We start from the raw sequence: 12671 nt of genomic DNA on the forward strand, positions 1-12671 counted from the left end.
TTTAAGTTAACTGAAATTTTCCAATTTTTCTATCTACACAGGCTCCATATTTTTACAACTGGAGAAAGTAAGAATCACTTTAGGCTGAAAATGATACAAGGAGAATTCAAATGTAAACATTTATTTATTTATAAGTCACATGCTTAAATAATCAAGCATGTATATCATCCTTATCATCACCATCATCCTCATTATTGAATAATAAAAGGTTACACAAATATTACAACTATTTTTTTTTGTTTTACTATCTGTTGTTATACACCTATAATTAATCTGCACTAGAGGGACACAATTAATCTGAATTTTGTCAAAATCGCAATATTTACTAGTGTAAGTAGGGGCCAATTATGTGTCAAAATACTATTCAGAGTTAAGTATTAACATATTGTATTCTACAAAACTTTAGAGAAAATATTTTGTTTGGAACAGATCTTTGCAAAAACAAAAACAAAATCCCTCAAATAACGATTTACCAGCGGCTCTTTTCAAAGTAAAAGGTATTTTATTTATTTGTTGTTTCAAAAAGTGTGTGTGTGCGTGTGTGCGTGCGTGCGTGGTGTGTGTGTGTGTGTGTGTGTGCGCGCGTGCGTGGTGTGTGTGTATTTATTTTTCATTTATTTATCTTTCTACCACCATGATTGTTTTGTGGTTATAAATGACCCCCCCCCCCCCCCCCCCCCCCCCTTTTTTTCCCCTTCCAGTTATTTATTTATTTATTTATTGTATTTTCATCATCATTATTGCTATCATTATTGTTGTTGTTTTCTTGTATGTGCCTTCTTGTTCTATGTTGTTCACCATTTGTAAATTAACAAAATGTGCAATAAATATGTTTTTTTAAAGTATTTTATTTTGAAACGGATGACCGGAAGTTTTCATCGCTGTAACTGCCGTGTCTCGAGACCATAGACTGTATAAGAGACTTGAGCCTGGTCCTCCATGAAGCGTCTCTTTCGCAACAGCAGAGAGCGGCATCGGCGCGTCCCCGGCCCGGCGCCTGTCACATGGCTAAACAGGGGTGGAGAGGCTTCAGTTTGCCGGTCAAATACCTGACACCGATGTAAAAGTAGTTTTCGGCTGAAAGTGAGGTCGTTAATTACGGGAAAGAGGAACACAAACCTGGTACAAAGGTCAGCGAACCGTGTGACTGGCGCCCGCAGCCAAGTTTCACTTCTTGGTTAGGTTTTCTCTCAGATCTGTTGCTGAAAACATAACTTGTTTACGCGACCGGTGGTGATAAAACGAAAGCAAGGAGGACACTTTAAGGTTGGTAAAGTTTTACTCTGTGTCGCTTCTTGGTATTAGAAAACTGCGCAACAAGTTTTTAACTCCCCGGTGGTTGTTTTTGCGTCCCGTGTGAACAGCTGACTCACGGACTGGAGGCCGGGCTGGATCCCGAGTAGATCCTCCATGGGTTGACCCTTCACGGTCTGAAGATGATCGGGTCACCGGACCTGCTTGCCTTTACCGGCACTGAGGGGTTTGGGGAAGGGGAGGAGGACCAGGAGGGTCAGAGTCTACCAGAAGAGCTCTCTGTCCCCCTTTTACCTCCATCTAATCCCTGGACCAGCTCGGCCCGGTTTCAGAGAGACTTCATCCTGGTGGCTGAGTTCTCAGAGCAGGTGTGTGTCTGTTATCTAGGATAGCGTCACCCTGTTAAAATAATCGCCTAGCACATTTTTTTCAAGTTTTGCAGGAAACACTAAAAACTTCACCAAAAGTGTAACATATGACATTTATTGATCATTTCACTCAAAAAGGATGTAACAAAGGATGGCTATTGGCATAGTAATAACACCGTGTGTAAATTATGTAATTTAAAAGAAATAAATGACTTAGGCAATTTTTTTGAACATGCCTTTGTGACTTAAGCAAGATATGGTAACACTTTATTTTACATAAGAGTCACACAAGCCTGTCAGAAACACGACATGACAAGTATCATGAGCATTAATGTTACTTCAAAGTTTCATTAACATTAACAGTGTGACGATAGACAACTGTACCTGTAGAGTTTGTGAATTATGAAACAATATCTGACACTCTCACGCTGTTTTAGAGTTTTATGGTGTAGGAGTTATCATGGAGGCCACAAAAGTGGAAGTAAGATAAGACTTTATTGATTTCCTGGAGAAATAAATTTTTTTTTACAGCAGCACATAAAACAGACCAGAGAAATTTACCACAAGGAAATAAAGCAAAGAAAATAAAATTATTATTGAAAGAGATATATGAAAGCTATATAGTTATAAACAAGTTGAGGAGAGTACACATTACAATTTAGACATTTAAGATAAGAGTGTAGTTCATTTGTGTTCCTTTGCAAAGTGATTGTAATTGTAAAATAACAGGATATAAAGGCGTGGCATAGGGCTGCACGATTTTGAAAAAACAAACAAACAAACCCTAATCGCAGATATTCTTACTGATATTGCAATTGCAACATGATTCATGATATTTGAGGGATTTTTTTGTTGCAAACATCTGTTCCAAACAAAAGATTTTTTTTAAAGTCTGTAGAATACAATATGTACACCCGGCCACCACAATACTAAACTGCATTGCAGATTAATAATAATAATAATAATAATAGTATATTAAATAATAACAGATAGTAAAATAAACTAAGGTGTGTAATAGTTATGTAATAATAATGACGATGAAGATATACATTGCTTGATACTGTGGTAATCAGTATTCAAGCATGTGAATTACCTCTGTTTTATTAGGTGTTTTATTTTAACAAAAAACTTTGTACGTAAGTTCATACATAAAATGAAACATTTGGATATTTTATTATTTTTTTATGTATTGTATTAATTTATCTCTTTTACTTTTGCTTTTCGATACTGCTTTTTGCAGCTCAGTTTCTGTCATATTTATGGTTTTGCAACTGATAGTGGCTTGAACTTAATATATTCAGGAAGTGTCAATGAGATAAGGATCTATTTTGCAAGAGCGTACTAGATCAACTACAACTACTCTTCTAAACATGAGCAGTCAGTCACACAAAGCAGCCATAATACACGTATGCAGTAATTAAAACAAACACGAATATTATTTAAAATCTCAGCAGCTAAAACTTCACTCAGAAGTGTCTCTAAGTAGTAAGGTGCTGAGTACTGTAAACCAGCTCTTTTCTACTTTACAGTTAATGTTACAAACTTTTAAAACTGAAAACACGTGTGCTGATGTCCTCTAGATGTCAGTGATGACATCCAACCACGCTGTGATGATGATGATGATGGAGTACTTCATTAATCCCAGTGGGAATGTGTTGCACTACAACAACCAGGTCACACATAAATCACATTTAAAAACTACATTCAAGATTTTAACTAGAAACTAAAGTAAAACTAAGAACTAAAACCAATCTGTCACCTTAAATATATACAACAGGAGTGCCTGACAGTATTCTGTGCATCCTGTATATTGTTAAGAAATATGAAGGCACAAATCACTCACAATAATACAAGCTGCTGCAACACAAGGCTGCTAGTTTGCAATTTATTTCCATTGAAGACAAGTCAGTCTTCAAATCATTTTTTCCCCAATTAATTACTCACTCATTTAAGACTACATAGAATATTAGAAAATGGTGAAAAATGTTCCCAGATCTCAAGGGGGCATCTCCAAAACCCAACTATATATAAGAGAATTCCTCATAGGAACAAAACAGTGAAATAAGCTGTCTATCATAATTTCCCAGAGCCAGAGAGCTGATGTTTTAAAAATGTCCTTATTTGTCTAAACAACAGTGCAGAACCTTAAAAAGATTCAGTTTACAATTATTAATAAAAGAATACCAGCAAATCTTCACATTGAAGCTGCAACCAGAGAACTTTTAACTGTTTATACTTTATTTGAATGATTAAATTATTATTAAAATAGTTTGTGATTAATTTGTGACAACTAGTTGCTTCAGACCTGGATTAAACATTTTGTTTAAACTCAGTGGTGAATGTATTGTTTAAAAAAATATTTTATGATTTTTCAGTAATTCCTGTTGTGTAAAAGGATAAAATAATATTTTTTGGCAACCCTGGGTAAATGTTTACTTTGTAATTGTCAGGCCGGGCTCAAGTCAGGACTTTAACTTAAAATCTCTTTATTCAAAAAAGCAACCAGGAAAACCTCACAGAGTGAAAGAAAAGGGCTATGAAACTCCTGACTATGAGTAGAAATCTAACAAAGGAAAGATAAGGGTAAAGATAAAGGTAAAACTCTACAATACCATAAAATAAAAACTCCACGCACGCACGCACGCACAAACAAAAAGCGATCCAAAAAGGGAGGTACAAAACCAGATAGGAAAAATAAAAGATACTACAAAAACACTATGAATAACTGGATAGGGACTAAAGGGGGAAAGATAATAAAGAAAGCAAAATCACTCCAAAAGGAAGAAAAACAAAACGGCTGACTCAAAAAGCTATGAAACTAAGAACTGCGCTTAACTAATAAATTACAAAGAAAAATCACTCTTGCGAGGAATCCAAAAGGGCGAAAAACAAGACAAGCTGTGGCAAGAAGGAGATAACTGGCTGGTATGGTGACGGGGTCAAACATACTGGACCAAGGCAAGGGAAAACACAGACTATTGGAACACATGGAGGGAAGGGAGCACCAGGTGAACACAGACTATTGGAACACATGGAGGGAAGGGAGCACCAGGTGAACACAATCTGTGATTAGGGGAGACAATCAGACAAATGACACAAGGGGAAGGGCAAGTGATCTGAAACGAGAGGAGAGTTACTATTTCAAAATAAAACAGGAAATAATGAGACCAGAACACATAATAAAACACCACCTCACCGCGGTGTGACAGTAATTACATAGACTGTTAATATTGTTATTGGTGAATGTTCATATTATGCTGTGTCTCTATAACCTCTGCTGTATGTTTCCAGTTGGGGCCCAAACCTGTGCTGACGATACCAGACGACCCCAGAGTCACTGGATCATTCGACCTCGACCACTTCTCTGTCCGCATTATGTCTGTGGACTATCAGGCGTCCGGCCCGTGCCACACCCCTCCTGCATCCCCCGGCCCCCGCCTCAACTTCAGCGAAGACTCTAAAGTGGTTCTGGGAGATTCGGCAGAGGATGCGTTTGCGTACGTTCACCATGTGACCCTGTACGACCTGGAGGCTCGGGGCATGGTGCGACCTTTCTGCATGGCGTACGTGTGTTCAGCCCAAAGGAAGCTGATGGAGAACTTCTCTGAGCTGTCGACCAGCTTCTCTCAGGCCTCCGACAGCCTCAAGACGGGAAACAGACAAGCATTTTCTATCGAGCTGCAGAGAAAATTACAGGAGCTTGAGTAAGACCAGAATGTACTTTAATGAAATTACAAAACACATGTATTTAAGTGTTAGAGCATGACTAAAACATCAGCGTCCACTACTGGCTACTTGGCCGTTATTAGCTTATTACAGATCTATCCATATTTGCCAAATCAAAATCAAATCAAATCAATTTTATTTATATAGCGAGAGGAGCAGGAGTTCTTGGGGGGGGGGGGGGGGGGGGGTTGGGGGGGGGGGGGGGGGGGAGTAATGTCTTAATAGGAAACAAGAAATTGAAGTACAGGAATGTATTATTCTAGCTTGTTTCATCACCATATTTAGCACATTATCACAGTGCCAGACTGTAAAACCCAGCGGCGCGCGCATAAACTGCAGGGTGGAAACATAATGTGACCGTACCTTAAGCAGAGGTCTAATTAGCCAGATTAAGTGAAAACACCTGGGCTATTTTGGGAATATTCAAGGTCATCGGACTCCATGTACCAATTAGAATAATAAATGTGTAATTTGTGCCACCCTAACATGCAACAAAGCTCAGAGGTGAATTAAATTAATGTCAATAAAGTTTAGTCTGAACACACCCACACAGCTCTGAGCAGAATTTTAATCGGCCACATTAAATGAAAACACCTTTGTGGGTGATCTTTGGGTATACAGGGCCCTGATGTTGCTCAGAAATGGATGTACATCATTCTGTATAAACAACACTGTTTGCGTGGCAGACACATTCCACAGATGTGGAGAGCATAACTTGTCTTTACCCAGCCCAGCCAGTGAGAAGCATCCTTTTTTAGCTGCTACTAATAATAACTTTATTGTTGATTTATATTTTAATTACTTTTCAGATTAATTGTTTGGGATAGAAAATGTAAAAAATAAAAGAAGGGAAAAACGCAGATCACAGCCCAAGGAAACATCTTGAGATTGCTTACTTTGCTTGAACAACAGTGTAAAACCCAGAAATATTACATTTATTTTGATATTTTTGAGAAAAGTACCCAATCTTTACATTTAAGAAGCTGGAAACAAATTTCTTTTGGCAATTATACTTGATAAATTACTTGAAATAAAAAAAATAGTAAAAAAAAAAGTTGTGAATGTATTTTCATTCAGTCCATTAACTAAATATTTGACTTTTTAGCACTGATCTTATTCAAATAAAGCCCCTTTTTACACCCCAAACATACAGATGCAGTTCGGTTTTTACTGCACTAGTTGTCTGCATATGCAGATGTGACCCCAAGTGGCACATAAAGTCCATGTGGTTATAAATTTTGGACCCTTGTAGATGTAGTCGGGTTACTAAATTTAAGTCGGAGCCACATGGCCACGTGGAATGTATGAATTGAGGTTAAAGAGTCTGTCCTTAAGTGGTTTAACTTCTCATCTGGCTGCAATGCTGTAAAGGTGTACTCCATGAGCCTGTGACATCACAATAGGTGTGGTCACAGAAGCAAAGGAGCAGACTTAAATCTTTTAAACAGAAAAGACAGTGAAATGTTGTTTTTCAGACTGTGAGTCTGCTGACTAAATAAACTCTCTGACTGTTTCAGGTACACACGGTCGACGCTGCTAAAGGAGACCGAACCTCCGAGTATGACAAATGGCTTCCCAGAGGAGGGAGAAATAGCCGATGAGCGTGAAGCTTTAGACCGTTCAATCTTAAATCATAGAGACCTCCTGCGCCAGGTGGCTTCCTATCCAAACAGGAAGCTGAAACAGCCTGACTTCTTGCCTTACGACCCAGCTGACTCCCTCTCTGATCCGACTGTGTTGCCCCCCTTTGAGCCCTGTCCTCCATCCCCTGCCACCACCTCCTCCAACCCCAGCAGGTCTGAGCGCCCCCTGAAGCCTCTGCAGGACCTTTGCAATGACTACTTCCTGTCGCTGATGAAGGAGCAGCTCGCTGACACAGAACGCCGTCTCCGTGGTGACAGGAGCATGCTGCGAACAGCCCGCGTCGCACGATCGCTGTCCAAGAGGCTCCCGCTTATCAACTTCCTGTTCGAGCTGTGGAGCCCAGAGGACGGAGATGATGATGAGGAGAGGGAGAGCACTGAGGCAAAGCTGCAGAGGGCGACAGGGAGTAAGAGCAGCGTCGAGTTGTTCCAATCAGACCCAATGAGTCTGGATTCATTCTGCTCCTGTGTGGAGGAAATCCCCATCAAACTGGAGGCAGGAGAAGCTGGGACAGTGAGTCCAGACCTCGATGTTGGCACAGAGATGACAGGAAGTGTGAGCAGTGGCGACAGCATCGAAGTGCTCGGGACTGAGAAATCTTATCGGACGCAGCATGCTGTCACTGAATCTGACAGCAGAGGTACAAATTATATATTATATATTATTATATTATGGCTCTTCTGTGTGGAGTTTGCATGTTCTCCCCGTGTCAGCGTGGGTTCTCACCGGTTACTCCGGTTTCCTCCCACAGTTTAAAAACATGCACTTAGGTTTAATTGTTGACTCTAAATTGCCGATAGGAGTGAATGAGAGCGTAATTGAAAATTCGTAAAAGTAGGATTTCCTGTAAAAACCAATGGGTCTCATGCAAGAAAATTTACAGATTTTTATCTTAACTCTCTCCCACTGTATGATTTGTAATTTATACAGGATTTTTAATCTCAAAATCTCTTGAAAGTAGTTAAATATACAATACAAAAGTGAAAAACTGCACATGACTCCTACAACAGGTCTGGAATTGTGTTTGTGCCTGAGAAAACATTAAAAATACGAGGAAATTGTTGAATTAGCAGCTCTCCTAATTTACTTGTACAAGCCACTTAAGAACGAGACTACTTGTAGACTGTGAAGTCTGCTGGCTCTTTCATGCGGCCGAATGTATAGAGAGATACAAAAATAATCCATTTAAATGATCACTTATGACCCACTAGAAGTGTGTGGTGGTGGTGTCTGTATCTGCAGAAACCCTGTCTCCTGTCTATATTTACTCATTTATTTTAATTTTGCAGTGTTCTGGATGTTTTTGGGTGTGCCCCTGCTATTGAACAAAGCATAAACAAATTTGTTGTGCTGCCTGAGGTAGCAAAGGGTAGCAAAAGGAGTCACAGGTTCTAGGCTTGGGTGGTTACTGGTTTTATGGTATACCAAGGTATTTATGTATGAATTCCAATTATGTCAAAATAAAGATGCTGCTATTTAAGTCTATTTAAATATCATGCTGGTATTACATATAAAAACACACAAATACTGTCATTTACTTTGTACCCTGGTGAAGTTGGGAAGTTCAGCGCATTTCATGCACAAGGCAGACTCAATGTGCTTCACAATGGATATACATAATTACAGTTAAAAAACAAAAAAAAACACAGTAAAACAAACAATCAATTACAGATTAATTGAAGAGTTACTGCAGGTAGACAAGCTATGACATATTCACCACATATACACTTACTTACTCACACATGTGCACCCACTCCCACAACCACACATGCACGCACACAGTTCAACCGAATGCTGTTGAAAAAAGATTTGGTTTTTAATCTGTTTTTTAAAATGGCTACTGATTTGGCATGTTTAACTGTGTTGTGACATTTTATAGACTAAATGATGAACAGATTAATTGAGCTGCAGTCATATGACAGTATATTCATCCTGATACAGCTGACAATTCACTCTCTTCAACAGAAACACCAGTCGGGATGACGGACACCTCTTACAGGCGAGCTGTGGTAGATCCTAGCGTCAGGCGTGTGCGAGCGTACGCAAGACGAGCCAACAGTGAGGACAGCATCGAGGTACTGAGCACCACCGAGTCCATCTTCCCCGACGACCTCACCGCCATCACAGAAGAAGAGGCAGAGCACCAACCTGTGACTAACGGCTTTGAGAACGAGGAGATAGTGACGGAGTGTCAATCTGACGACATCCTCAAAGAGGAGAAGATGTTGAATGCAGCTATTTTAGTAAATGAGGATGAAAATGAAGAGCCTGTTCAGGAAGATGATGGTCATGTTGACCGAGACAACAACTTAAAGAAAAAATCTGTCGGTGGTGAAATTATAATTAAAGAGGAGCAGGTCTTTAAAAGTTTGAAGAGCAGTCAGGCCTATGAAGAAAACAGCACTGATAGAACGTCCGAACCACTGCAAGGTAAAACATCTGCTACAATATTCATTTCTAAAACATGATTGAAGAACAAGTCCACTTATTTGCCTAATTATGAAAGCTTACATGTGCAACTTACATACATCCACACTTTAATTTACAGATATTTTCAGTAAAGATCTTTGTCCAAGGTCATCATTTAAAAACTTTTTTTAAGTGATTCTGCTCCACTGACATCTGTCAATAAGCTTTGTTTTTAACTGTGTTTCTCCAACATCGTCATTTAGAAAACACATTTCTATGGTCTGAAAATTGATGGGAAACTATTATTTCTGTCATTAGCTGAAGAAGCAGCGGTGTGGTCGGTGCCTGACCTCCGTGTACAGTTCGCCCCTCCTGTCGCTCAGGCTGAGGCTGAGCTGTGGTCTCCGCCCTCCGCTCCTCTCAGGTTGCTGAGCGTCGACGAGGCGTCTGACTGCTTCAGCTTCACCTGCTCCTCCGAACAGCCCTCTCCCACACAAAATGTCCACAGAAACCCGCGCTCACATCAGAAGAGGAGGAGGAAGGCTGGACTCAGGGCCCTCAGGTTCCTCAAACAGAACTCGTTCTCCCAGCATGCCGTGTTTTGTCTCCTGAGTGGCCGGCCGCTGGTCGTCATCGGAGGAGATGAGAGTTTGGTCAGAAAGCTGGTGGATGCTCTGAGTCTGTTCCTGCCGGCTCCTGGTCCCGATGACAACGCTGTGATGCCGTGTTTGACCATGCCGCTTCAACTGACTGACCTGCTCACCTGGAGACTGATGGGAATACACAGGTATGTGTTTATGTTTCCTTTTTTTAGAATAAACCATTATATGGTGCTTTTTTATATTTTTGGACAAACTATACTGTTTCCATTATCAGTGTACTATTCTTAGTTGTTTTTTGTCATTTTGGGACAAACTACACTATGACGTTTTTTTTTTTTTTTTCATTTTTGGACATACTACAAAATTATGTTTTTGTTTTGTTATTTTTGGACAAACTATAATATTATCATTATCAACAGACTATTCTTTTTTCTTTTTTTTGGACAAACTACACTATGACATTTTTATTTACTTTTTTCGACATGGCAATTCTTTGACCCACTATTCTATGATTATTTTGTGATATTTTTGGACAAACTATATTATTACCATCATCAACATGCGATTCTTTGGTGTTTTGTGGCATTTTTTGACAATCTACACTTTGACCGTATTTTGGGTAAATTGCACTCTGTTGATTCACATTAAAACATAATATGACCAGAAATTACAGAAAAACACCATATTATGGAAAGTCCAAAAATGACCCCCTCAAAAAAAAGTCATACTATAGTATGTCCAAAATGGAAAAGAAACAGCATAGTGTAGTAAGTCATTTTTGGACTTTCCATAATATGGTGTTTTTCTGTAATTTCTGTTCATATTATGTTTTAATGTGTATCAACAGAGTGCAATTTACCCATTTGAAGCATTTTTAGGCATTTTAAACTTTGACCATTTTTGACAGAAATCGACATGCTATTGTATGATTTTTTTTTTGAGGCGGTCATTTTTGGACATCCCCAAATATGGTGTTTCTTGTCATTTCTGGCCATATTATGCTCTCATATGTATTAACAGACTGTAATTGACCCATCTTAAGCATTTTAAAATTTCTCATAAATGGTCAAATTTAAAAATGGATCAATTATAGTTTGTTGATACATGTGGTAGCATAGTTTGTCCAAAAACTGAAAAAACAACATATTAAGGGATGTTCAAAAATGACCCCCTCAAAAAAAGTCAAAAATGCCCAAAAATGCTTCAAATGGGTCAATCATAGTGTGTTGATGTATATGAGAGTATGATAGCAAAAATAGCGGGGAAAAAAAGGCCATATGTCCAAAAATGACCCCCTCAAAAAGTAAAAAAGTATGGGATTTTTGTCAAAAATGGTTGTGACTATTTAAGTGTGTTGAAGCTGGTAATGCTTGGCATGTTTTTTTTTTTTTTTAAACCTTTCTCTTTGTCAGGGTTCCCACATGCATAGCTCTGACAGAGCATTAATTGACCTGTTTTACACCAAAACAAAAACCTTTCCACGTTCAATACTATTGGTAATCTTTTAATGAACAATGCAGACATGCTGAGACAGTGCTAAGAACAAACAAAGCTGTTACATCCTCTCCTCTTCTTCTGACCAGGTCATCCTCCAGCTCTTCAGTCAGCATTGTTCACTCTCTGACCCGCTACAGTCGTTATCTGGCGCTGTTGGACCTTGACCAGAGGACGCTGCGTTGTCCGTCATACTCCGGCTCTCTCATCGGCAGACTGGCTAATCCTCAGACTAGCATCAGCCGAGGCCTCACCTACCTGCTGCACCTGGAGAGCTGCCTGACCACACTGGCTAACCAGGCTCTGCTGTACACGTTTTATTCTCTTTCACAGCGTCCTAACGCTGCTGGAGGGAACGATGGCACAGAAGGAAAGGACTTCCTGTTTAAGCGAAGATTCTGCAGCAGTGAGTACGATTTGACGGTGATGTATTTCCTGAGCGACCTCATCAAACAGCACCACGCAGGACGTGGACCACCGGTTTTAAGATTTGCTTACAGCTCAATGCAGCTTCACAGAAACACATATGCAGCATAAACACTGGATGGACAAAAACAATGAGCTCATCATAAAGATAGTCTATTATAGCTTAAACCAAATGCACTGATTTCTCTGTAAGTTTGACTGATGCAGAGTTCTGTTGTCTGCCACTGAAGAATCACCCTTTGGTTTTTATCTGAAGTGTTAAATGTGTGTTTATGCATGATTTTTACTCCACGTTGCTGAGTCATGAACACAAATGCACTAGTGCCTCACTGGCACCAAAGACTTTTACATGCCGTCAGCCTCAACAGATCATGTTTTAGTTTTTTAAATTTGTGATTTTAGAAATGAAGGCTTGTTACTGAATCACATGTGAACTCTGTTATTTAAAAAAATTGAGCCACATATGAACACTGTATAATTTAAGCAGGCAAAAAAAAAATACTCCATACTCCAAAAATACACCAGCATGGTGTATTGTACCAGTTGCTTGTAGTTTTTGGATCTCATTGGCCCAGAACTACATGGCCTTTTAATTATTTACTTTTATAAACTTGAATGTAACTATTGCTGTGTATTTTTACATTTAGTTACAGTGAATAATAATAAAAAGTTCATATTTAGTGACTGTTTCCAATCACTCAGTAGTGATATGCACTGTTTCTTTCCACCCAATCTCTGCTCTTGTTGG

At 39.3% G+C, this 12671-nt stretch overlaps 1 protein-coding gene across 1 annotated transcript; it reads left to right on the top strand.

Moving 5' to 3' along the window:
• Positions 1-984: 984 nt before the first annotated feature.
• On the top strand, positions 985-12607 carry smcr8b (Smith-Magenis syndrome chromosome region, candidate 8b). The gene is made up of 7 exons (XM_059334172.1): positions 985-1266; positions 1365-1622; positions 4914-5326; positions 6866-7632; positions 8958-9422; positions 9720-10188; positions 11587-12607. The coding sequence occupies exons 2-7, from the start codon at positions 1437-1439 to the stop codon at positions 12032-12034; spliced, it is 2748 nt and encodes a 915-aa protein (XP_059190155.1). The 5' UTR covers positions 985-1266; positions 1365-1436; the 3' UTR covers positions 12035-12607.
• Positions 12608-12671: the final 64 nt, after the last annotated feature.

Source organism: Centropristis striata, chromosome 1, assembly GCF_030273125.1.
Source record: "Centropristis striata isolate RG_2023a ecotype Rhode Island chromosome 1, C.striata_1.0, whole genome shotgun sequence".
Taxonomy (NCBI): domain Eukaryota; kingdom Metazoa; phylum Chordata; class Actinopteri; order Perciformes; family Serranidae; genus Centropristis; species Centropristis striata.